This window comes from Silurus aristotelis (assembly GCF_946808225.1).
Source record: "Silurus aristotelis genome assembly, chromosome: 5".
In the NCBI taxonomy this organism is placed as follows: domain Eukaryota; kingdom Metazoa; phylum Chordata; class Actinopteri; order Siluriformes; family Siluridae; genus Silurus; species Silurus aristotelis.
Window position 1 is genome coordinate 7,710,456 of NC_139578.1, and position 27,967 is coordinate 7,738,422.

The window sequence follows — 27,967 nt, forward strand, 5'->3', positions numbered from 1 at the left end:
GTTTTCATTAAAAAGAAACATGATTTATTTTGTCCAAAAGTGAAAAAGAACCCCTCACACACACCCACACATAGACGAACACCCACCCCCACACACATACTCTCTCTCACACACACACACACACACACACACACACACACACACACACGACTTCAGTCACTGGTTTGAAGATCCTTCAGGTGGAACAATGCATCAGCAGAGCAGATGGCGTCTCCATCTCAGACCACACGAGCTCAAACACTCCCATCCCAAACAGAGGTAGCTAAAGATTATCAGACAGACGGAAAGACTAGAGCTTCACTAGACAACATGCTATGATTCCCCGCTTATCATTTCATACAGAACATTATAGAATATCTATAAATCTCAAATGTTAAGATAGATTAAATATGTGCAATGTCATAAAAAAAATATGCACAAAAAAAAAAAAAATGCAACAAAAAAAAATGTGGTCCGGAAGTTAAATCAATAATAATAATAATAATACAAAAAATGTAAAGTAGTATAAAATACTGCACCATGACTGAACATTACAATACATTAATCTAGATTATATTCGATTCAACATCAATCAGCAGAGGAGCGATTAAAAAAAGGGAGGAAAGGAAAAAAAAGGACATTCAATACTCTAAATTCACAGTTAGTAATCCCATATTAGGGGTTGTTACTAGTGATTACACAAAGCAGCCGGATTGGGGGGGGTTGGAGGACACGCCCATAGTTTGCGACCCAGAAACGTTATTCTACAAACACTGACGATGCTGGTCATGTCACGGCATCACTTCTTTTTTTTTTTTTTTTTTTTTTTTTGGTATTAAATGCACCAATTTCTGTCCGGAAAAGTGAAGGAATGTAAGAGCTGCTATTCAGGAGGGAAAACAGGTCATCGTGTTCCGGTTCCCCTCTGCCTTCAGCAAAGGCCCTCTTTAGATTAAAAACCCTGAAGAGCTCAGAAGTGGTAAGAAGTTGGTTGAAGTCCAGCATGATGGCTGTATGGAATATGGCACATCTGGTGGATGTTTTGCACAGTTACATCGAGGTTCCGTTGGTCCGCTGATGCTGCGTTCGGCGCGAACGTAATCCCAATTCATACACTTACAGCTATAAAATCGCACAAAAATGACAAAAGGAGCTTCTGCTTTCTCGATAAATAATGTCTCCCAAATAACGTTAAGCAAATACACTTGCTCATCAGTGGTTTACTTGTACCGCCGTGCGCGTCTTCTATACCGAGGCGATTGTACCCCTTTCTCGTGCACGTTTCCCTAAACCGAGCACACACACGAGTACAACACACGCAACTGAGTGGTCTGCATCCTAACCGGTGTACAACACCGTATACACTAATACGCAAAGTGCCGATCGACCCGTTTTTACGGCCGGGACGTCATTTTTCTTTCTTTTTCATTTTTTTTTCTCCCCCTCGTAAAAACTCTCACTCGCTCTTGTTCAAGCTTGCCGTTCTCTTTCGGCAGAACCGGACCACACAGTTTGACAACGCTCTATGAAAGATCCCTAAAACCGTGTTGGAATAAAATTTCAGCATTTTTATCCCTGTGGAAACCGTGTGTACAGTGCGTGGAGGGTTTTTTTTTTTTTTCTTTTTTTGCTTCCAATGCAAACGTACATCGGGACATTAAAGCTGCACGAGTGCATTATAGAAGTTCTCTCCGAAAACAAATAAAACACCAACGTGGAGTTATGCTCTAAGCCGGTTGCAGGGGTATACAGCCGACCCCGACGCCGCCTTCGTGGCACACCATGGGAGCCATAAACGCCCAGCGGTTGGTCTCTGGGTCGTACATCTCCACCGAGCTGAGGTTGGACTGGCCGTCGTAGCCTCCGACGGCGTACAGATGGCCGCAGTTGGCCACCAGAGAGACTCGGCTGCGCCGTGTGTTCATGGCCACCAGATGGCTCCACTGCTCAGCCGAAGAGCTGTACACCTCGGCACTGCTCAGGAAACCAGAGCCGTCGTAGCCGCCTACCACGTACAGGTGACTGCCCAAAGCCGCCGCGCCGTGCCTGCACCTCTTGTTCAGCATAGGGGACAGGGGGTGCCACTGCGCCGTGTGCTGGTTGTAATGCTCCACCTAGTGAACAAAAATTCATGTTTCAATTTTTAAGGCAACCAACACGAGGTGGTATCAAAAGGTTTCGGGGCTGATGATGCTAACTGGTGCTAAATAAAGTACTTTCATGTAAACAGAGCTTGTTTTGAAACTTTTTGATACCACCTTGTAGGTCCGTATTGACAAACATGACATAAATAAAATGAAAAATCAGGGTTCCTACCCATTTCTTATTCCTAAATTCCATACTTTTAGAAAGACTCAAACATGTAGACTTCAATAAAGATTTCTAAGACCATATTTAACCGTAACATGCGTTAGATGTAGTGCTGATGTATGTCAAAGTCAGACTCTCTGACGTTTTCCATGTGTTTAGTCACACAGATAGGGGGCGCTGTACCATCCTGGCAATTGCTGCCTCCCTATATAAAAATATATATTATATATAAAAATATCTATAATTTTTTTCAATATTGAATCCAGACCTGTAAATCACTCGAATTAAATTACATGATTTTTTTCGCGTTTCCAAAATGCGTAGGAACCCCGTTAAATACTTGAAATACACAATGAGATCAAGAAACAGGAAAAGCGTGGTCAAAAGGTGCTTCCTAGTTACAGCTGGGGAATTACAATTCCGGGAAAAGCAGCATAATACAGAATATTGATAATACCGATGAAATTGATGCGAAGGGGAAACCCACTCTAGACTCTGCACCACAACATTGGCGTCAAAGCATTCGGGGCCCCCGACTGGGAAATCCACACCAATAATTCGGTTCCGTTTTTGAGTAGTGCAGAACAATAATACTAGGTTGACTTTTTAGAACATTTGGAGACCTCTCACTGACCGTGTTGAAAATCTGCAGGCCGTCGTGGCCCCCCGAAACATAAATCCTCCCTTCGAATAACGTCACGCCTGCGGCACTGCGGCTCGCGCTCATCTCTGTAACTATTGTCCATCTGAAAGGATGCCAGAAAGAAGCCACACAATGTCGAATGTTAGTCCGGTGTTCTAATCATGCTTATGCTAAAAAGAAGAAAGAGAAGAAGAACAACAAGAAGAAGAGGAAGCCACACCCACCTGTCTGTTTCTGGAGAATAACATTCTACTGAATTGAGTGAGGACTTGCCGTCATAGCCACCGCAGACGTATATGTGTCCGTCGACTACCACTGTTCCCATTGCACTTTACACAGAAAGAAAAAGAACTGCGTAAACTTTACATCCATCATGACCAGGACGAAACATCTACTGAAGAGGAAGGAATGATCCGTCATTGCTGTTTTTCCGCTTATAGTCGTATTTAAATGTTGCCCTTGAATATACAATCAATCAGAGTAAACGTCTGCTTTACAAGACCTTGGTTTTATGTGCCTTATAGTAATATATAAACCGACAAGGCATAACATTATGACCATCCTTGTCGGATCCTGTTGGACCAATGAGCCTCGGCCACTGTTCCTTCGTTCGACCACTTTTGATAGAGCTGCAGTTTTGGAGACGCTCCGACCCAGTCGTCTAGACGGCACAATTTGGCTCTTGTCAAATCATTACGCTCGCCCATTTTTCCTCCTTTGAACACGTCGACTTTGAGGACAAAACCTTCACTTGCTGCCTAATAAAGCCGCCCACTAACAGGTGCCACGATGAAGAGATAATCAGTTCTTCACTTCACCAGTCATAATGTTACGTCTGATCGGTGTAAATGTGTAGAACTACTACAAAGCACTGGATCCTCACCTGCGCTGACTGTTCATGCTAGCCACTTTACTCCACGTGTCCGTTTCCGGGTTGTAGACTTCAACCGTGCTGAGCCGAGACTGCCCGTCGTAGCCTCCGATGGCGTACAGTAACCCGTTAACCACGGCCACGCCCACTCGGCTCCGGGCCGTGCTCATTTGCTGACAGCGTTCCCAACAGTTGCCGATCGGATCGAACACTTCCACAACGTTTAATGAGTCACCTGGAGGCAAAACACCGAGTTACGGAAACTCTGATCACTGGTCTAAACGATAAACCGTGCCGTCAGAGACTGTGCTGATGATTATTCTACACATATAGAAATCTGTTTAAGTCTCGACTCGGGAAAAATTCCCATTGAATAAAAGAGAATAAAGCAGGAAAGCACCTGCGCTGTTGAGTCCCCCGACCGCGTAGATTAACCCGGCGATGGACGTACAGCATCGTTGCCGTGTTTTATACGCAGGCAGGTGCGGCCGCCGCTCTGGCATTAGATGATAATCCTTTGCCTCATCCACCAGATCCCTTTAGGAAGACAAACACAAGCCGAATTTAAAATGGGGCGTATTGCATCAATTTATCACATTAGATTGCATGTAATTTCTATATAAAAGGGTCTGCTTTGTTTTTGTTTTGTTTTTTAACCAATTTTTTTTTCGATATTTATGTGGGTTTTCTTCTGCACAAATTGGAAAATGTCCATAAACCAAACTACAAAGAGATCTTCAGGAGAGTTAAAGAGTCTGTATTGACCATTTGAGACCACCTTCAGTGAACAGTTGATAACTTCAACAATGATTAAACTACAATGAATGGAAGTTCTTTGTCACCCAGATCCTCATCATGGCTTCACTTCTAAATCCCGTTTCCTCTCGAGGTTTCTTCCTCATTTTTTCTTGCCTCCGTCACCTCTGGCTTGCTCATTAGTGCTAAACTTATAGGGACTAATCTAGAATTATTTTGAAAAATATTTTTTGAAAAGCTGCTAAGGGACAACGTCCACTTTTAAAAGTACTATACCAGTGGTTCTCAAAGCGTGGGGTGTGGCCCTCTAGTGGGGGAATAAACACATGACAGGTGGGGTGCAATGAATGGTTATTGATTTAGAACTTGATATTTCAATACAGTAGACATTTTTTTTTTAACTTGAAGTATTTTATTGAGGACTGGTGAGGCTTGGGATCCCCCCCCTCTAAAGTGAGGAAAGCCAGAAAAAGTTTGAGACCCACTGTACTATACATACAGAATTGAATTGAATTGAAGGTGATGAGTTCACAGCAGCAGACCTGCATTTATGGCAGCAGCGCACCAGCTCGTCCTGTTGGACTCGATCGGCCAGGAACTGGGGTCGGCACAGGGGCAGCCGGGTTTTGGAAAGCAGCTCAGGCAGGCAGGGCTCGCGGTCTTCTCTCTGATGTCTCACCCATGCAAGGACGGCATCGAACACCTACAAAAAGCGAGCACGGCCGATGTGAGAGACCCGCGTGTTCCGCATTTCATGCAAATTTCATAACGTGATCGCAAGCATTTCCTTGCTCAGAAAATGTTGACGTTTTTTCCAGCTAATTCACAAGCTGAGCGGAAAAGTTCGTACGATATGGTTAATTATACCACAGCCCTGCGAAACGCTCTATTCTAAGAAACAATTTTACACCTCCGGACCAATCAGAACACAGCAGCTCTTACAATCATTCGATTCACAGCATGTTCTGTTACATAAGCGGTTCTTTATAAACAACCGACACAGGGATTCAGGAAAGAGTGTGGAACTGTTGATAAGATAAAGTTTTCTGTAAACAGGTGATATTGTTGGTCAAAGAAGTTGCTTTCTGACCTTTTCCTCAGGATTGAACTCGTAACATGACAAGCTTATGTAAAACTAAAAGAATGACCATTTTAATACCATGAGCAGAAAGAAGAAGAAGTTTTAGTGATATTTATACGCAATATTAAAATAATGATACATAAATAAATCATACTGGGTCTTTAATGTAATAATAAATTAAAAAAACGCACCTTTTAGGAGTTGACAGTGGAATATTACAACATCCTTTTCCACATTCCGTCCCCGTTATAATAACCTCCACTCTGGGAAGATGTTCCACTAGATTTTTTGGAGATGTGATCATTCAGCTACATGGACATAAGTAAAGACAGGGGCTGATGTAGGTGAGGTGAGGAGGCCTGAGGTGCAGTCAGTGCTCCAATTCATCCCAAAGGTGTTCAGTAGGGTTGAAGTCAGAGCTCTATAGCAGGCCAATCAAGATCTTCCAGTCCAACCATGTAAACCATATCTCCATGGAGCTGGCTTTGTGCAACAGGGGCATTGTCGTGCTGGAACCACAAACTTGTGGGAGCAGTTACGAGGAGAACCACACATGGCTGGAAAAGTGGGGTGTCCCAATACTTTTGTCTACTTTTATAACCAGTGTTAACCATGAGTTCTGAAAGTGTATAATAAATCGTTGCTTTTTTTTTTTACGTGTAAATTAGAATTATTTACTTAATTCTTTTATTTAATTACATGGCAGCCTCCCTTTAAATAAATAAATAAATAAATAAAAAAAACCTCCTGCAACAGACGTTTTGAGCAACTAGTAAATAATGTATCTGTTAAACACTATATGGACAAAAGTATTGGGACACCTGACAAAACTGGAGGCACACCATTGTGTCTTTGGATGCGGTCAAATAAAATTTTGCGTTCACTAGAACGTAAACCCGAACCTGTTCCAGCGTGCCGATGCTTTACATGGTTTGGAGAGGAAGATCTTGAGTGGTCTGCTATAGAGCTCTGATCTCATCCCTACTGAACACCTTTGGGATGAATTGGAGTGCTGACTGCACCCCAGATCTCCTCACCTCACCCACATCAGCCCCTGTCTTTATCTTCCCAGAGAAGTGGAGGGAATTGCTTTGTCTTTTTTTTTTTTTATCCCAACAGGGTACAGTTGTTTGGTTACTCTCTCTTTTCTCAAATGTGATGGTTATAGCAGCGCAGTGGCCATTCTACACTAAACTCTAGTGTCTGCACAACCGTGAACTTTGTGTCAAATAACTAATAATATTTCCAATTATTAAAACCGCCCTGAGTCAGACCTGTTCCTCAGCCTTGACATTGAGCTCGTCGCAGCCCACCAGCTCGAGCACCTCGTCGGGCCGCAGGCTCAGAAACTCCTCGGACACCGAAACCTCCACGAAGTGCTGATGCACGAAGCTGTTGGCGGCGTCATACAGCGTCGTGCACATCATGGTCTCGGCGAACTGGCGCACACCCAGGCAGTTCTTCGGATGCAACCTGGGATCACAGCAAGGGAGGAAATCTGGTTGGTCTAGAAACACGCGACCGGAAATGTGGCGTTCGGCAGCGCGTGCGGTACCTCTCCTGAAGGAACGAGCAGCAGGCGTCTTTAACGTTCTGCAGCTGTAGGAAGCTGGCGCCGATCAGGAGCGCCTGGACGTTCTGCTGGTCTATGGCTATGTGTCCGTTGTACGCGAAATTGATCAGCGCCTCGAGAGCACTTTGGAAAAGAAGAAGAAAAAGAATCGTCAGTTCACGTGCTCTTTAAACGCATGATGCTATTTTGACTTTTATTATTTTAGGGCTTTCCAGATGCAAATAAACGTCAGTCCTATTCTGAAACTGATGTGCAAAATGTTCTGACCGGTTTCATAACGCTTACCTGGGATCCATGCCTTGCATGACTATTTCATCCTGTTTGCACTCGACCATGTCGTTAGTGAACATGGCGTGGAAGTACGGAATGGAAGCAGCCAGAACGATCCTGTGGGCACTAAACTTATGCTCTCCCACCTACAACACACGCATCAGAGACACACACACACACGCTGGTTATTACAACATTATACACAAATTCACACGTGTTCCCACACAAATATTGCTTATTCCTCCTACAGATTCATCGAGCAGCTGAACTCCTTTAAATGGTTGAAGCAGTGAGGTTTTTAATGTCTAGGATGCCTTTATGCTCGTATGTAGAAAGGTTAGGCGGCAAACACTTTTTCACACCACTGTATATTATACTGTATATATATAAACCATATCCTTTTGCACAAGTTTCACACACAACGGTCTTTAACGGACACGCTCAAGAGGAAAGCCACAGATATGGGTGATTTGCATAATTCCCACCCCCCCACCCCCGGTGCGCAGGTGTGTAGGAAAGGACAAGGTCGTGAGAGCGGTCAGGTGAGACACACAAAACAGCACTCAGACTATAACAGAGGCTTTGGATTGAGAAGGTCAGACACAGCTGGAACAAATGGACGAGAGTTTTAATCCGAAGTTAATAAGCAGATAAGCGTGAGAACACCGTGCCAGACACGTCCGCGAACACGTTAGACATGAGCAACCACAAGCAAATTACTTGCATTAAACAAATAATCAGGAGTCGGGATAAAAACAAACGTAAGCGGGGGCTTAGATGAGGACCACGTATCTGAAATGTAATCTATTATTTCTTATCGGAAGACAAAGGCAGCAGCAGGAGGTGAGCTGCTATAGGAGATTTTGACTATGAATCAAAAAGGTCCAGGCCTGGGGAAACCGATTTCACTAAACCTTTATAGCAAAATATATGTAATCTGGTACAAAATGTCAATCAAAACATGTAAAAAAAAATATATAAATAAAATATAAACTTGATGAGAGAACTACTTTCCCCACTATACGCGTTTGATAGTTATTTTACATATCCCGTATTTTCCGGACTATAAGCCGCTACTTTTTTCCCCACTCTTTAAACCCTGCGGCTTAAACAACGAAGTGGCTAATTTATGGATTTTTCCTGGGTTTTTCCCGGTTTCACAAGATTCAAGATAAAAAACTGAACCCTATAACATTAGACCAATGAAATTGCCGAACGGGTTCAGGTGAACCAATGAAACGCTTTATATTAAATCAGATGCGCTCCCACTGAATCGGGCCGCACCACATCATAAATATGGATGATGCTCCTCTGACGTTTGATCTGCCGCTCACTCGGACTGTCTACAGGAAATGCGAATCATTCGTCACGCTGAAAACAACCGGGCATGAAAACACACACTTCACCTGTGTTCTGAGCTGCACGGCATCGGGAGAAAAACTTCACCGATGGTGATTTTTAAACACACGACGATGACAAAAGAAAAACTCCAAAGAGAAATAGTTGTGAAAGGAAGGAGGAAGACGGTGAACAATGACTTTCTTGGTCGGCTACTGTTTAGATTCAAGCCGTGTAGCAGACACTGTCTTTCGTTAAAGCCTGTGTAAAGTTCATTAGTTTCGGTGTAGACACCTGCAGCTTATAGACAGGTGCGGCTTATTTATGTTCAAAATAAAAATCTTTGTCAAATTCAGAGGGTGCGGCTTATATTTGGGTGCGCTTAATAGCCTGAAAATTACGGTAACTAATTATTAAATTGTCATGATAACTACTTCTGTATTGGGCGATATTTTGTCACAGACATAATCATGATAAAACAATATCACTGTGATTTTTAAGACCATTTTAGGTCACTATTTAACCCTTTAGAGCAGCACCAGGACATAATATACTACAGTAATATAATAGCATAATTAAGCACGCCCTTTGAAAAACGCCTCAATGCTTCGATATTGGAAAGTAAAAAAAAAAAGGACATTTCGTAAATAAATTAAATAGAAATAAATGATATGCCTCGCTGGAGCTGTGGGTTGTGAGAGCGGAAAAAAATCCTCATGTCCATTTATTAGGCAATAAGTCGATAAGGAAATGAACGTGACAGGGTTACTTTTGACTCTTTTAAAATGCTGACACTGCACTTTTGGTTATGGAGGAATGGAGAGTATAACAGCACAGGCTGAAATGTTTCATTCCTCATTTCCCTGCGAGTCCTTCTTTCATTCGTGAACGATCAACAGGTCCGCGTGACAAGTTCGTTCCTGTAACATCGCTCGCGTTCCAGCGTCTATGAACACCCATTCCCAGAGCGACGTCACTTTGTTGAGAGGGTGAACGCAGCTTTTTCTGATACCACCACTGTTAAAAGATGCTCGCGTTCGAGAAAACTGAAAACAAAGACTCTCAATAGAAAGCTGCAGCACGAGCGGTGGACGTCAAACTTTTTTTTTTTTTATGCACAATGAGGAAGCGAGGAAACTCCTGACGCACAGCGTTAACGCGGTGTAACGCACACCTTGGCTGTGGATTATTCTGTTTATTCCGTGGATACTTGCCAAGTGTTATTGCTGCTCTAAATCATACAGTTATCTCACGGAGTCTCATATATACTCCCAATATGAGTCTAATATACACGCGATTCCTCGCTGTAATGTCATTAACCTATCAACCGCTTGAACACACAACTCCAGCCAATCAGAATCGAGTATTCAGACCAGAACTTATATGGATAATAATAACTATACGTTGGTCGTTTTTTTTTAAATAACGCATCTGTGATCTGCTGATGATTAGTCGTGCTTGCTATTATAATCCTGCATAACTTATTAATTATTATTATACTATATTATATTAAATCATAGAAATAATGTAGGAGGAGAAGAAGGAGCGACTCGAGGGGACACTGCGGGCTGAGGCACGCTCTTATAAGTAAATAAGTCTGATCACAATCAAGAATTTGGCGGACGCCCATATCGAGAGCGACTTCCAATGAACCGATTTTTCCGAGCAGTTGAGGATTAAGGGCCTTAATTCCTTTATGAGCCCAGCAGTGGTTGTGCTGGGATTTTACCTCACAACCTTTTGATCACAAGTCCCCTAAACGATCACCTAACAGGCTGTAATTGTGCTTATTCGTGTGATAACCGTGCGATCCAATACCGCGATAAACCGAAGATCGCGATACCGGATCGCGCGGTTATAATAATATGTATGATAATCGCACAAGTCTCTAGTCGAGTCTTGATCTAATCTACAATATCGAAACGTAATGGAAGTCGTTAGAAGAAGAAGAAAAAGCAAAATGCCACCAAATATAGGTAGATTTGTGACCGGTTTGTGAAGGAAATTAACATTTTTACACGAATGAGAGCTTCATATGTGTATGAGGGGGTGAACTGATCTCAGTCTGCGGGTTTCATACAAGGAATTCGGTTTATTTTACACCCAGATTCAAATTTTTTTTGCTAAACATTCAGGAAAAGTCTGATAAAAAAAATATAGGCATGATATGATATAATATGAGATGATCAGTGCAGTTCGCTGTGGGTGTTAGCAGTGTGGCTAACAGTTAGCCGAGTCGACGCTAGCAGGATGATCCCCTGACCCCAAAAAGCGCCCGAATAACACGCCCGATATTCTTCTTCGACGTGCAAACCGGGTATACCCCCCTTTTACACACTTTCCCGGCTTGTCTTAGGCTGTTGCAGGGTTTGGGTCCTGCCCCATGCTGATAAGAAGCCTCCTGTTAGCTTAGCATACATGGCTGGGGAACGTAGCAAGAGAGTAAGTAGCTCATGTGTGAGTGAGGGGGAAATAAACATGTACCTTGAGGGTGACATCGCAGAGTTTCCCCTGTCTCCGGATCTCCTCCATGACCGAATATCCACGAGTTGGCAAATCGTGGACGGAGAAATGCATCAAATCTTCCAGTTCTTCGGATATCATGTCACCCATCGTCATTGAAGGAAGGGAAAACTCACATTTAAACAACGCGAACCCTGGTGCTGTGTGACCCCGTGCGGGACGCCGTAGCCTGCCGGTCGGTTAGAGCAATATGGCGGCGTACAGAGGAAAAACAAATCCACACACACACACACACACACCCTTCCTAGACGCTTTCAATGACTGACTAGACGCAAAAGATGACCCATAATAGCATGTGATTGTTTCTCACGTCTTCCCTCGAGTCTATCTAGATCACTGAATGCATTTACTTTGGGCTGCAGGGATTAAATACACTTCCATCTATAAGGTGTCTTTCACCAGCACGGATTATTGGATTATATTAGTAAATAATGGGATTACTCACAACCAGAGCTCTCAGTCAGATCTAAAAAAAAAAAAAAAGGAGCACCAAGGCTTTTTCTTCTATTTCAGTGCGAATCTGAATAACACCCATATGTGACAAAACCAAAGAAATGCTTTGCGGATACTTCAACAATCCTCTCAGGCTTTTTTTCCCCCCATCCAAAGATCCTTTTACTTATTTAGTACAGTTCTCCATAACCTACACAAGCTCAAGATGTACAGTTGCGGTCAAAGGTTTACGTTCACCTTCACAGAATCTGAAACTTGTCCTTCATTTCAAATTAATAAATGCCTTTTTGCTTTATTTACTACCGTCCAAATAAGATATTTCACACAGAAAACATTAACGTACAGTCCAAAAGACTAATAATAACTAAACGTATACTGTGTTTATGTTTTGTGAGTTGTTTATAAGTCCAATATTTGTCTCGATGCAATACAAGCAAATGCAAGCTGACTTTTACTTCACACGATGATGTGCATCCCTGTGCCAAGGCTCAGACATCAGGTCTGCTGAACTAAAAAAAAAAAGCAAAAACAGCCCCCTTCATTATGAACAATTAAAACCAATTTCTTATATATTTTTTTATGTGCACAATAACATTTTGACTATTTATTAGACTATTGGTTGTTTATTAGAGAATTGGGTTGGGGGTAGTTACATGCCTGAACCTTACATCTATAGAAACCATTTGATATAAAATAGTCATTAGATTTCAGCTGACATTATTACACTGTTCATATCTTTAATAATAATTGAATTCAGTTTGAAGTGTAGAGCACTTTTAACAACGGACATTGACCCCAGAGCAGCTTCACAGAGATAAATAAGTTATAAAATATATATGTTATAGGTTTATCCTTAATAAGTTTGTTACTAGTGAACAAGTCAGTGGTGACTGTAGCAAAAAATAATTAAATAAATAAAGAGAGAGATGGTATGAGGAAGAAACCTTGAGAGGAACCAGACTCAAAAGGGAACTAATCCTTATCTGGGTGGCACCGAATGTCCATTAATTGCAGTTCTATCATTAATGAAATGTACTGTTTAGTGCCTAAATCAGTGGTGGACGAAGTACACAAACCATGAACTTAAGTTGAAGTAGAGATACACCAAATATCACTCCCATTAAACCTTCACTTGAGTAAAAGTACAAAAGTATTTGCCTTCAAATGTACTTAAGTATACGAAGTTCTATGATTTATTGTGGCTATAATGTTCCTATTATCATTTTGGTCACTTTACTAAATCAACTCAGTTTATCTGAAATGACTCTAATGTTACTGTTACCACACTATTAATACAATTATATTAATGAGTCAGACATTGATTTATATCTATTAACATTATAATAAGCTCAAAAAAATAAAATAAAAAACATAAATAAGGCCACAGGTGTTGTGGAAAGTTACAATCAGGAGTTTCTTCCATCCAATATTTCTCTCAAAATGTTCTGCTGTTAAACTGATGCTGAACTGTAGGTTGGTAAGTAGATACACCAAGCACCGGTCAAAACAAGTTCAAAACAGAGCACGCCCTCGACCCATGCATCTGCATGCATCCATCCTCGTAGTTCTGGAGTTTCTCTTTCTAACTTCATGGATCTTTAGACTGTTCATGTGGATTTATTCTTAGCTGCACAGTGTGGTGTCCAGTTAAATAGAGCTCCTTTTCTTTGTAGGGTCTCAGGATATATACATAATTAATATTTAATTTATTTAATACATTTATATTTGTTAATCTTTTTTTTATTAATTTTATATTTTTTAAACTATACGGATGATTGGGCAACTACTGCAGGAGTGATGAGGGATGCAGCTAGAAAAGTACTTGGTGTGACATCTGGAAATAGAAAGCAAGACAAGGAGACGTGGTGGTGGAATGAGGAAGTGCAGGAGAGCATTAGGGGAAAGAGGTTGGCAAAACAGAAGTGGGATCGACAGAGTGATGAGAAAAATAGGCAGGAGTACAAGGAGATGCGGAAGCAGGTTAAAAGGGATGTGGCGAAAGCCAAGGAAAAGGCATATGAGGAACTGTATAAGAGGTTGGACACTCAGGAAGGAGAAAAGGATTTATACCGATTGGCCAAGCAGAGGGACCGAGCTGGGAAGGATGTACTGCAAGTTAGAGCAATAAAGGATGGAGAGGGAAATGTGTTGACTAGTGAGGAGAGTGTGTTGAGAAGATGGAGGGAGTATTTTGAGCAGCTGATGAATGAGGAAAATCAGAGAGAGAGAAGGTTGGAGGATGTGGAGTTGGTGAAGCAGGATGTAGATAGGATTAGTAAGGAGGAAGTGAGAGCAGCGATTAAGAGGATGAAGAATGGAAAGTCGGTTGGACCAGATGACATACCGGTAGAAGCGTGGAGATGTTTAGGAGAGATGGCAGTGGAGTTTTTAACCAGATTGTTTAACAGGATTCTGGAAGGGGAGAAGATGCCTGAGGAATGGAGAAGGAGTGTGCTGGTACCGATCTTTAAGCATAGGGGAGATGTGCAGACCTGCAGTAACTACAGGGGAATAAAGTTGATCAGTCACACCATGAAGTTATGGGAAAGAGTAGTGGAAGCCAGGCTGAGAGAAGAGGTGACCATTTGTGAGCAACAGTATGGTTTCATGCCGAGGAAGAGCACCACAGATGCCTTATTTGCTTTGAGGATGTTGATGGAGAAGTATAGAGAAGGACAGAAGGAGCTGCATTGTGTATTTGTGGATTTAGAGAAAGCGTACGACAGGGTGCCGAGAGAGGAGTTGTGGTATTGTATGAGGAAGTCAGGTGTGTCAGAGAAGTATGTGAGGGTGGTGCAGGACATGTATGAGGACAGTGTGACGGCAGTAAAGTGTGCAGTAGGTACGACAGACTGGTTCAGGGTGAAGGTTGGACTGCATCAAGGATCGGCCCTGAGCCCTTTCCTGTTTGCAGTGGTGATGGACAGGTTGACGGACGAGGTCAGACAGGAGTCTCCCTGGACTATGATGTTTGCAGATGATATTGTGATTTGTGGTGAGAGTAGAGAGCAGGTTGAGAAGAGCCTGGAGAGGTGGAGGTATGCGCTGGAGAGAAGGGGAATGAAAGTCAGTAGGAGTAAGACAGAGTACATGTGTGTGAATGAGAGGGAGGGCAGTGGAGTGATGCGGTTGCAGGGAGAAGAGGTGGAGAAGGTGGAGGAGTTCAGGTACCTGGGGTCAACAGTGCAAAGTAATGGAGAGTGTGTTAGGGAAGTGAAGAAAAGAGTGCAGGCAGGGTGGAGTGGGTGGAGAAGAGTGACAGGAGTGATTTGTGATAGAAGAGTATCTGCAAGAATGAAAGGGAAAGTTTATAGGACTGTGGTGAGACCTGCGATGTTGTATGGATTAGAGACAGTGGCATTGAGTAAAAGACAGGAGGTGGAGCTGGAGGTAGCAGAGCTGAAGATGTTGAGGTTTTCGTTGGGAGTGACGAGGATGGACAAGATTAGAAATGAGTTTATTAGAGGGACAGCGCATGTAGGATGTTTTGGTGACAAGGTGAGGGAGGCGAGATTGAGATGGTTTGGACATGTGCAGAGAAGGGACATGAATTATATTGGTAGAAAAATGCTGAAGATGGAGCCACCAGGTAGGAGGAAAAGAGGAAGGCCAAGGAGGAGGTTCATGGATGTGGTGAGGGAAGACATGCAGGTAGTTGGTGTGAAAGAGGCAGATATAGAGGACAGGGTGGTATGGAGACGGATGATCCGCTGTGGCGACCCCTAATGGGAGCAGCCGAAAGAAGAAGAAGAAGATATTTTTTAAACTATAAATAAATTATAATTAATTAAATTATTAATTTAATAAAAAAAAGATTAACAAAAAAAAATATGTATTTTTTTAATACATTGATTTTTGGTAATCTTTTTTTATTAAATAAATAATTTTTAACTATAAATAAATTATAGTTAATTAAATTATTAATTTTATTTAAAAAAATATTAACAAAAAATTTGTTTTGTAATAATTTTTTTTTTATTAAATTTTTACAATTTTTAAAATAAATATTTATAGTTAATTATATTACATGCATTAATATAAAATATATTTTATTTCGATAATTAAAGACTTGCTGCATGATTTCTGGACCCCTGATGTCCTGAGAGCACATGTATGGACAGTGATGTGACAGTGTGGACCTGCATGAAAGAACCCTCTATACTGTATGTCCTCACCTTCTCCTGATCCTGTGCTCTGTATGGTGAAAGGGGCGTGGCTTATGGTATATAAAGCCGTTTTTAAACGGCCCAATAAGCGAGCAGAAATAAGGGGTGGTGCAGGTCAGCTGGCTCTTCAACACAGGCGTGTTGATTGTATTTTAATATTGTCATATGTTATAACGCATAGTAAATATATATATATTTTTAAGTTGAACATTAAATACTGTATTTACGGTAATCGATAATCTGTCTTATAGAAAAGAGCCAAACTTTATATAGGGAAAAAGTACTTGATGCTTCTATTATGAAATATATTAAGAAAGAAAATAAATATGAAATACACATATAGATGTAAGGATTTGTTTTAATAAGTCAATCTAAATCCACAAACTCTACTTGAAAGTAAAATCTTACTTTTTTTTGCTGATAATATTGTTGTAAAGAAGGAATTCTGTCAGCAGGGGGCGCTGAAGTTTCATAAACAGAGAAAAGATTTATTTGTTGAAAGGAATAATAATAATATTAATAAATAAAGAAATGTATAAGGTTAAGGATATTACATAACACGTCACTGGCCAATTTATTAGTAAATATGTTATCTATAAACATCTATTTTTTCCAAAAAGTCTTCCTAGTCTACTCAATTTTCTTGCTGTCAGGAATCCATTTATCCCTTAATTCATTTACATCAGTCAATCAATCAACCAATCAATAAATCAATCCCCTGAGTATGGATTTATCGGTGATTATATATTGTATCTATCTGTAAGCCCTGGATCTCTACAGACCAGTCTCACATGATGTGAGGCACTAAACACAGCTCTGTGGCTTATTTGTTTTTCCATTGCTCACCACAGACCAGAGCTTATCATAAAATGTCTAGGGACTAATATTGTGACTGTACTAAATGTGCTATTGAACTTGGCAGAGGGCACAGAGAGGTCATTACTGCAGCATGCACAGTTCGAGAATAACATTCCTCACCACACAAATGTACACAGTTTATCATTAATCGTGTACACATATGTGCGTTGTTCACAAAACCTAAAGAAAGCTTGATATCTTCTGTGTGTGAAATAGCAACATTTCATTGATTATGCAAGTTTTTGAAAAAGCTGACATTGCTTTTAAACAGGAAATGATGGAATTGTCATTGATACTTCCCTTTTTTTTTTCTTTGGTATTTTCACCGTCTGTGTAAGTTGTTGTTTTTGAATAATTAACAAATATATACTTATAAAATGAATGTGTATAATCTATGTATATAAGAACACTCAAATGTTATTTCTAATATAAGTGGATGTGGCCTAAAAACATGAATTTGTTCATTGGTTTCAACATATTGGTGTTTTATAGTATTGGCACATTACTACTACTTCTGTTTTTTATTTTATTTTTAAAGAACAGTTGTATTGATTGCATCTAATGCATCAGTTGTGCATGCCAACATTTTTAATATGAATTTATAAATTGTATTTTATAATCTTATATATGATGCTATATTTTTATACCTTATACTATTGTAACTGAGAGCCTGGAATACAATTAACAGGGAAATTGCTACAAATGGACATTCGGTGCAACCCAGATGAGGATGGGTTCCCTCTTGAGTCTGGTTCCTCTCAAGGTTTCTTTCTTATGCCATCTCGGGGAGTTTTTCCTTGCCACAGTCGCCACCGGCTTGCTCATCAGGAACAAACTTACACTAATAAAGAACATATTCACTTTTAATCACCACATTATCTGTGTAAAGCTGCTTTGAGACAATGTTCATTGTTAAAAGCGCTAAACAAATAAAAATTATTCGAATTGAAACTCTGGCTAAAATATAAAACATTCATTATAAACACTCCTTCAAGTCTCCTACAGACATTTTGGAGTGTTTTGGGATTTTTTAAATTTTTTATGATGATGTGATTCCTTCCTGATTTCAGATCATCAAACTAATTTAAATAGTTTTGGAGTTAGTTTTCCCTCAATAATAAAAATGTTGATTTAAAAACTGAATGTTGTGTTCTTGTTATCTTTTACTAATATTTAAATTAGTTTGATGATCTGAAACATTAAAATGTGACATGCAAAAAAAAAAAAAAAAAAAAAAGAAATCAGGAAGGGGGCAAACACATTTTCACACCAATGTAACTGTCCAAATATTTATGCAGAGTGGTACAATACTGCCACACAAGACATTACCCGATATGGCATATTGTTTTAAATAATATAATATTTGCATGACAGAGTTTCCTTATTTCATGAACTTCAGGTAGGAATTACCAACCTGTATGAAGTGTGAGTGATGTTAAACTGAATCATGTTATGAACCGACTCCTCACATTGAGTCGACTCATTCGCAATTTGCAATATTATCCCCATTGTGTGTTTTTTGTTTACAGTCTAACTATAACTGATATATGAAATCTTACCTCGGTTTTTAACACATCTTAAATTACCATAGATGCATTGCAGAATCTGGCTGGGACTCAAACAAACGACTCAACAGCTCAGCTCTCTATGAGATCATGTTTCCTGGTAACAGCATTACAACCTGTACCTACATACATAATAATAAAGGGTGCTAAAGTGGTAAAAGAAGCTCATGACCAATGTGGGAGTCGGTACCTAACAATCGCTTCAAAAAAATCGACTCGACGAGCCGACTCTTTTTTATTAATAGAATATATTATCTACTTGTATAAAAGTTGATTTGATCAGACAGAGGACTGCTTATGACGAAGACAGATTTGGAATGAAATTCATTTACACACACACACACACACACACACACACACACACACACAGAGAGAGCTCCACTGCGCTGCTTGGGAGAGATTTACGGTAGTGATTGTAAAAAGAGGAAATTGTGAACGCACTCGTCCACACACACACACACACACACGGTACGAGGAGCTGACGGGACAAAACGATGCTTGTAGCCTGTTAAAGTGGGAGTGTGTGTATTGGGGTAGGGGGGAGGTTATTTGGCCTCCAGCAGCTCCCACACGTCTCACACGTCCATGATGAGGCTGAGGATGAGGAGGAAGAGGATGAGGAGGACGTGGGGTTATCTGTGCTTTCCTTACACACCATAGCCGAGCTGATCATCTTTCTGCTCGGATCTTCTGTCTGTCTTCTCAGCTGCATTCTGCACACTTGGTTTGGGGTGAGACATTATTTTGCACGTTGCATTGGTAGATGCAGCAGTAAAGCCGGAGTGCATTTGCTCTACAAATATCGTGTGCGTAGTTGGGACTGTAGATAGACCCTGCAAGAAGAAGAGGAAGAGGAGGAGGCTGAGGAGGAAGAGGAATAACCTCAACGCGTAAAATGACCATGTCGGTCCCGGAGAGGATCTCGGAGTCTGGAGGGAAAGAGGAGGAGAGCGAGGATGAGAGCGAGATCCTGGAGGAGAGTCCATGTGGCCGCTGGCAGAAGCGAAAGGAGCAGGTATGTGTCCATGTCCACTCAATTTAAATATGTGATTACATCCAATCCAAACCCACACCAACCATAAACACATGGCCTTCATGCTTATCTCCAGCCTAAAGATCTCCACAGACCCACTAAACACAGGACTGCATTAGTGATTAATATTTTATATCCATTCACCTGCAAAGTCCTGTGCAGAGATTTCCAATGAAGTTGCATTATGTTTATTTTTATATATTTGTATATTTATATATAAAAAAAAACTGTTACAAACTTCCCCTCCGGCAGCATGCAAGAGATAAACAGCAGTGAGTCTCATGCCCAAGTCAGCCCACGTTAATTGGGCTTTTGCGCATGCGTGCGATGATAACGTGGGCGTGGAGTCGTGTGGTAGCGGGTGTTACCCTGAAATACATCCCCGGGTTCGGCTCTACTGCCCTCCATTTTGCGATAAGTGGTAGTTAGAAAGAACTGAAGCCTTATCTGTGTACACACACACACACACACACACACACACACACACACAGACACAGACAGACAGACAGACAGACAGCTCTCACAGCTGGAAAGCCCAATGGTTGAGTTAGAAGTTATAAGTCAGTGTTGTCCTTCTGACTCCAAACTTCACCTCAACTCCAAGACACAATGTCCACAAACACATTTTTCTATAAGCCCAGACTTTCCGAGTCGAAGGTGTGTTAATGTCGAAGGTGTGTTAATTTCACGTCAGTTCATCCCTGTAAATCTACACTAGTACATGGACAAAAGTATTATGAGACACATGTGCTTCTTTGCCTGTTAGCAGAGAGTCAGAAGCACATAATTGTATAGTATGTCTTTTTGGGTGTAGGAGCATTCAATTTTCCCTTCACGTGAACTAAGAGACCTGCTCCAGCATGACTTTGCACCCGTGCACAAAGCCGGCTCCATGTAGATATGGACGGAGATCTGGACAGAGTGTCTGCTATAGACCTCAGACCTCAACCATACTGAACTGCGCCCTAGAACTCCTCACTCTACATGGGTATCTGAATTTACTAACACCCTTGTTGCTGAATTTTCACAAGTGCACTAGTGGAACATCTTCTCAAAAGAGTTGAGGGTATTAAATGGATCTTATAGTGTCCACAGACTTTTTGTTGTTTACAGATACAGAGACAATTTTTTCCAGTTAGTGCTGCCGGCTTTCGGAGACACGAGCAACAGCGATTGTGGGGGGGACTAGATATGGGTGTGTCAAAGCTGCATGACAAAAGTAAATACAATTCTGGAGTTACTTGTTACAGCGAAGACATGCTGCACGTGTACACTTAGCACAAAAAAATGAGCATTCCGTTTTGGGAAGGACATGGGTACAAATAGTAAAATTACAAACTGGACATGTTATAAAAACTCCATGTGTAGCATCTCCGATTACAATTTTGCTCTAATGGGCACTTGGAACTGAGCAGAAGAAGTGTTAAATGAGAAAACAATGGAAGAAGTAGTGAAGGGAACAAAATTTAGAGCTCCAGAATTCAGTGCATATTTACAGTTGAGCCTAGTAACTTTAGAGACTGAGTTCAGCCAGTTAGCAAGTTAGGAGAAGAACAATAGCATTGATTGCGGTATTTGCATCCAATTGGAGCTTGTTTGTATGTAGAGTGTACAGATAAAGAGTTAAGGGAACTGCTGAATCTCTCTGTTTAGGTGGAAATGAAGCAAAGGATAAATACAGCTGGGGCCTCTATCAGCAGGTATTCAAATGTCATTGTGGATTATGTAGCTAATGTTTATGTAAAATAAGATCCACCACTGAAGATCATATGATCATTATAAACATGAATATACTAGTAATTCCGGGTAGACCTCTCCTGTAGGCTATATAAAAATGTCATGTTGTCGCTTGTGGTTTTGCATGTTAAATAGGTGTTGTATTGTGTTCAGGATACGAAAACGCCTGTTATGTGAAGTCTTCGAAAACAAGTCAGAATTTCCTCATACTTTTAGTGTTTCGAATTCAATGAAAATCGAACTGGAAACACGTTGTACTGGAGAACATCTGTTTTTTGTCCTTATTTTTTTTTTGTTGTTGTTTTTCCAGGCAAGCATTCAGGATTCCTTGTTTTGTCAGTTCTTGTGTCAAAAAGGAGATGTTCCAATATGATTCCGGAAAAATATTTGATAGGCTAAAGTCAGTCTACACGTTCTTTGAAAATTTAGGTTTTTTAAAAAGGGTTTTGAAGAAGGGGAAATGGATATCGTGTTAGATATTGTTGAAGGCGTTTCTTTACAATCGTGAATGGGCCACAAGAGCCTCATTGATGAACATTTGAAGGCTTCTAGATTTTGCAAGAAATAAATTCGGTCACCGGTTGATCGACTTGACTTGACTTGTAGACTAATCCTGGAACTCTCGTTTAGGTATGCATTAATCGCAAATGTCCCTGATGTTAGGTGTTCATTCATGACCGTAACCACGAGGAAACACTTTCAGGTTGCATTGGACACTTTGTATTGCGAGGAGCTGATTTTAGTAATGCTGCGTTTGAGACGTCAGTAATTGAGTTGAGTTGTGACTTGTAAGTAATACAACATTGCAACGTCTCTGTTTTTTTGTTGTTGTTGTTGTTGTGCACTTCTATGCATAAATAAAGTACTACCACGGATGACACCCTGCATCACTGGTGCTCTGTAGATCAGTTACACTATTTTGCTCAGTGTATCGTACGTTCTCCAAAAGCGCATCCCAGTTAACTACGTCTATAAGACCTATAATTAGAGGGACGCGTAGGAAGGATATTGTGCATGTGAGTGAGCGTTCAACACTTCAATTAAAATATTTACCCACGTAAACGCGACGTGTGCATGAGAGCGAGTGGCACACACTAGGATCGTGTCACATCACCAGGTTGAAGCGTTGCACGTGCTCGTGAGGTGAAAGCTGTGTTTTTTTTATTTTGTTTTTAAATCCCCAAAAGGCTCGCCACCAATTAAATAAGTGCACTTTGTAAGGTATTAAATGTTTTAAAAATAAAACATGTTTTTCCATGCACAGGACCCAAACCGAAAGTCCATTTGGTTTTTAGGTTGCTCTGGTCCAGTTTCAATAGAAGGCTGTTCTTTTTGTGAGTGTTTGACTAATTTATCAGAAACAGGAGTAGTGTTTCTTCTTAGTCGATACAAAGCCATTAGTGGCTGAGTGGTTGGCTAAAAAAAAAAAACAACCATTAAAAGCAATAAAGAGTTAATATTAGCCACACAAGTCTGGCTTGTGAAGCAGTATCAACGAAAATAAAGCAAGTATGGGATTTTCCTGCAGAATTATTATGACTACAGCCACGACCCAGGATTCTGAGAAAGCTATGTGCATTAAGGCATTTGCTTCTGAATTCTGTCTTCTAGGAGCAGGTTTACAGTTGCATCATGAAGTAAGACAGGATGCTTTGAATAGAGGTTCAGGACGTAGAAAAGAAATCAGGAACCGGCAGGAAATTCTATAAAGGCGGCGTACAACAGCTGAACGTGAAAAAGCACAAGAACATATACAAAATGAAGTATGTGTTATTTTACTCTCATTGGGTTTCTGATCTTCTGATTACCTCGTACTCAAGTGCTATTACAAACTGAAAAAAAAACTGTATACATTTATTCTATTACATGTTCTGTTAATAATTTTTTCATGCAGGAGTATTTTCAAACTCCGCTCAATTGCATCGAATTGTAACGTAACCGCTTCCGTTTGCATGCGGTTCTTCTAAAATTTCCCAGAATTTGTCGTCAAAACCCTGCTTGTACGATAAAGGTAACCGATTTTTCACAGTTTAATTGCTAAAAGTGCTAAATAAAAATGTGGGGGTCACGGGTGGCCAGCCCAATTCAAGAGGTCCTGTGGCTCTTCTGAAACAACTTCTCCTGCTTACTCATAGGCCTAAACCAACAGCGAGTCTCGGATTCTCAAGAGGAACGTCAATATGCGGTTTAGTCGGCGTGTCCTCAAAATGCATTTGATTTATATGCAAAACGATTATGCAAACCAGCACTTTGAATGTGTGCCATGGTTCAAACCACCTTTACTGTAAATTAAAAAAAAAATTAAAACAGCTGTTGGTTTGCACAGACCGATTGCCCGCCTTGCGTCTTGCTGTGATATGTAGAGGCTCGGTGATGTAACTCATCTTTCTTTCAGTGTGTCAGTGTAATTAGTCAGGGATTCACATAAGACTGTGATGGCTGGCTTTAGCTGCACAGCAATGTAAGGCTGCATACTTTCTCCATTTGAGAGCTCAGGAGCTACATCAACAAGAAGTGCATACCACCACCCTATGAAGTAGGGTCTGTTAATTTGATGAGAATAATGCTTTCATTGTCTTCGGTACAACCATGTAATTAAATGGTCACAGTATGTCAAACACCATGTAACACACTCACTGGTTCCATGCTGGAAGAAGGAGAGACAGGCAAAAGTTCACCAAGCAGAGCAAACATTTATTTCGTCTTCACCCACACACACACACACGTGGATCGGCGCGCTTTCACTTTCTATCGCCCGCCCGAGTTCAGTCACCGTTTGGCACCGCTGGCACACACCATTGTATCAATTTCTTTGAGAATACCATTAGGAGGGTATGAAGTTACAGCGAATAGGAAGCACAATTAAGTCCAGAATCTCACCAATTCCTTTATATTCAGCAAATGCAGTGTATTGGTGTCGGTGCGTTTTGCTTAAAGTATTAAAAATGAAAATAAATGACAATGCATTCGCGTGCATGCGCCGCTGAAACTGACGCTTAATGCTACAAAGGTCACAGTGCTGTTTGTAGCCGTCGGAGGAAATCATTCCGAATCTGTACAGCGTGTAACATATTCTGGCATCGCGCAAGGGATCCGTATTCAAACCAAGCCAAATTCAATGACATACCACGAACTAACGATCCGATCGGCAGCTGCGATGAACCGGCTCCAAGCACATCGATAGCATGCGCAAGAGCGTAACAGGCCTGCAGTAGGTCGTTGCTGTTTTGTTATTCAGTTGCTGTTTTGATATTTTCTCATTCACATCAAACCAAAAAGTTTGATGGAGGTTCAGAAATGTGTTACCAATTAAAAAACCATTCAAACCACTTGGAGAGAAAATAGCAAGATTTAGTTACTAAATGCTTGGTTATATAATTATAATAAATAAGATACAAATCGTTATATAGATCCAGGCTGTGGTAAAGCATGCATTCATAGAAAGGACTTTATAGGACTTTGTAATAAATAATATTGGGTTTTGAAAATTGTGCTATATCCAACATTTTCTACATTATAAGCAACAAAATGAAGCTAATCCAGATTTAGGAATAACTTTGATTAAAACGGACCAGACAGGTGAATTTTTTTAATTTCTTTTAATTTTTTTTACAAAAGAGTTTTTTTGGGGGGGACTGAAGACGATTTATGGTTCTAAACTATGCGAAGAAAGAATCTCACAATGCCGTTAAGTACTGTAGGTAGGACGAGCAAAAAGCACCTTTCTGTCTTTTGTTTTTCCTTTCTTTTTTAACAAAGAAGTCCTGAAGTCTGGAGGCAGAACTGGAGAAGTTTGCATTTGCTGTACAAGCAGCTACGACCACTGACTGTGAAAACAGCAAAATGGTAATTAAAACCGGACTATGACGAGAACTTGTTCCAACGGTGCATTAAAGCCATTTTTGGAGTCTGCGAACTTGTTTTTTCATTCATTCATTAATTTTCTCCCGCTTATCCGTAATTCGGGTCGCGGGGGCAGCAGTCTAAGCAGGCCCCCGCCTTTGACTGCTGCCCAATCCTCACAGCACCGTCCCTTACGGTCCCTCCTGCAGGTGGTGAGCCCACGGGAAAACTTGTTTTTTTTACCTTTTAATTCATTACCCACATGTATATACAGACAGCTTCAAAATTATTGGCACCCTTTTGGTAAAGGTGAATGAAAAACCGTTTCTGTTTAGCTGCCAAATTCTGTCAGTTTATTCTAAACAATGTACACCTTGATCAAATATACGTTTATCACAATTATGGGCAGTGGCTCTACTGCAAATATTATGGCAAACTTCATAATTCTGTTTAAAGTCAGTTCCAATGTCCAAAATCTAATCTAAAACGGGTCACAAGGTTCTGTAAAAAAACAAAAATAAAAACGTGCGACGTTCATGCCTATTCGAGTGTTACTAAAGCAATTTATAAGTTAAGAGTTATACTTTCCACCCACATTTTTGTCGTATTTGTACTGAAAATTACCGATCAATTAGAAAAGACTAATTTTTACTAGTGCTTTTAGATTTTAAATGTTCATTGTATTACTGGTAGATCCAACTATGACCCAGGTATAACTTCTTGTCAGAGTAGGCAGATGTTCAGATAAAACTTTCAGCTACTTCATGGAGTCATTGATGCCATGTTTCCTAACACATTTCCCAGGGCCTTTGAAGGAAAAACAGCCCACATCACACACGTTCCACTATGCGTAACAGTAGTGATAAGCGTTTTATCTGTATGACAAGCCTAGTTTTTTGCCAACTTTGCTGCAAAAAAAAAACATTAGATTCAGTCAAATCTAAATATAGAGCCTGGTTCCATTCAAAGGTGCACTAGTGTTTAACAAAAGCAAACACCAGGCATTTGACTAGATAAAGTTATTTTGACATGACGTCCAACTGCATATTGGCTTCTAACTGTACAGTTGCCAACTTGCTGACCCCAAAATGCTGCAAACATCTGTAAATATCCAGCTGTGACCATCCTCTATAACGTTCGTGGGTGCAAAATACCCTCGTTTCCTCTTCTGGGGAGGTTTATTTCTGGTCTGGTTGCTAAAATGTATTTATAAAACAGTCGATATGAGGATTTATTGGCATGTAACAACGTTTTCTTGATGTAGATAAGCAAAGTTTTGTTTTAGTTTGTGTATTTGCAAATTTTGTAAATGATCCTGTCTCGAAAATGATCTTGGATTATACTATCCACTGGATTATTTTTTTTTACAATCAAAGATCATCATTCACAAATCACAAATACTGATCCTGACCCTGTGAATCTTATTAATAGGCTGGCAGCAGTTTGTTTAACGGTACCATAGTAGAACACCTTTCACATTGCAGGTTTGTTGTAGCTAAAGCTAAATTAAGCATCAGCCTTTTATCATTGTAATCGAGCAGGGTTTGAGATTAGCTTTTCCGATGTAAAACACCTCCCAGGGTTCTAAAAAGTTACATATTAAAAAAAAAAAAAACCTTTGGTTGACATTGAGGGTTGTGAAATGACCTAGTTGTCAGAGGGATTAGCGCTAAAATGTCATTGTGTATGTATTGAGGTGCAGCCTGGTCTCTGTAAATGAAAAAAAAATACAGTCAATTGTATTCACTTTGTTTCAGTGGGCTGCACAATCTTAAAAACAATCCTTTCCTCGTGGTTCTCACAGCTCTGACTCGATTGATTCTTTCTGAATCGTCAGTAGCCAAGATCTGAAGATGACCATGAGACATGTGATTACGTGTATCTCTTTAATCTACTGTACATTTTAGAGCATTTGGCAGATAATCCTTTATCCCACGCTCTTCCATTTAGCTCCTACAAATGAGCAGTCAAGGGTAAGGGCTTTTGCTCAAAGGTTCAGTTTTGAATTCAGGATCTTCTGATTATTAGTACAACATCTGACTTCATTTTCCCACATATACCACATCTGTGAGCAGCTGAAGAAAGATGCTTGATCCTGTAGGAGGTCAGACAATAACGCAGTAGTTATAGCTGTGCGTGTGGTATCATTGTCATGTTTTGCAGGTTGACTAATGAGAAAGAGATGATTGTCAGAACTAAGCAAAGGTCAGCTGTGATCACGCTGTCAAGGACAGAAGCAGCACAGGGAAAACAATGAGATCATGCAGTAGTGTGTACAGAGAATCTCCGGATTAATGGAAGCAGTGATTTAGAGCTTGTGGATATTCAGGATGTGGTCAGATTTAACCTGAAGCAGTAGCATTGCTTTACTGTTTGCATAATTGTGCATTCCTTTTGGACTTGCAGGCATCTACATGGGCCGCTGGGAATGCATTAGCTGGTGCATAGCAGGCACATCTGTCTTTGTCTTTTCGTCTTTACTGTGTCTGACTCCTTCACTCTGCGTTTTTCTTTTTGATCTTCTCTCTGTTTTTCTCTCTAATTCTCCTGCTCCCAGCCCACTAAATCTCTTTCTCCCTCTTGGCACTCTATATCATGCTTGCTTTTATTTCTGTTTTCTCTCTGTATATGTCTCCTGCTCTCTACTCCAAAAACTGCTCATATTCTCTTCCCCTTTTCTCTTTTTGTATGTACTCTGCACAGTATGTCTCTTTCTTTTTCTTCTTCTTTTGTTTATCCTTTCACCTTTGTTTCCTATTGTCTATTTTTGTCTCTGCCCACAAAATTTCTTTCTTTCTGTTCACACTCTCTTTTACACGCAAATGGATACACATACACCCGTTAGTGCACATTAAAGCATCCGTGGCATCTTTGTGAATTGCCAGCAAGGCTGCCAAACGAGTGGCCTTGGCACCGTTTGACCGGTCAATCAGATTATAAATCTATTTTGCTCCATTAACCAGTACGC

At 40.6% G+C, this 27,967-nt stretch overlaps 2 protein-coding genes and 1 long non-coding RNA gene across 3 annotated transcripts in view; 1 reads left to right on the top strand and 2 right to left on the bottom strand.

The window, feature by feature from the left end:
- Window position 1: 1 nt before the first annotated feature.
- klhl18 (kelch-like family member 18) lies at window positions 2-11,795 on the bottom strand. Its single transcript, XM_083541769.1, has 10 exons — window positions 11,306-11,795; window positions 7,499-7,629; window positions 7,196-7,336; window positions 6,915-7,113; window positions 5,102-5,262; window positions 4,204-4,340; window positions 3,816-4,038; window positions 3,157-3,261; window positions 2,924-3,035; window positions 2-2,093 (listed from the first exon to the last, which is right to left on the bottom strand). The coding sequence occupies exons 1-10, from the start codon at window positions 11,438-11,440 to the stop codon at window positions 1,707-1,709; spliced, it is 1,731 nt and encodes a 576-aa protein (XP_083397895.1). The 5' UTR covers window positions 11,441-11,795; the 3' UTR covers window positions 2-1,706.
- A 6,301-nt stretch (window positions 11,796-18,096) lies between these two features.
- LOC310726412 lies at window positions 18,097-26,253 on the bottom strand. The gene is made up of 3 exons (XR_014533747.1): window positions 25,222-26,253; window positions 20,809-25,065; window positions 18,097-20,219 (listed from the first exon to the last, which is right to left on the bottom strand). It is a non-coding gene; the product is annotated as an uncharacterized lncRNA (long non-coding RNA).
- Window positions 18,678-27,967, top strand: part of nrbp2a (nuclear receptor binding protein 2a) — a 47,984-nt gene continuing 38,694 nt past the window's right edge. Inside the window, exons 1-2 of the mRNA XM_083541777.1 lie at window positions 18,678-19,117; window positions 19,201-19,401. Of these exons, the coding sequence (XP_083397903.1) occupies window positions 19,282-19,401 (120 nt within the window). The 5' untranslated portion in view covers window positions 18,678-19,117; window positions 19,201-19,281. The remainder of the gene's footprint in view (window positions 19,118-19,200; window positions 19,402-27,967) is intronic.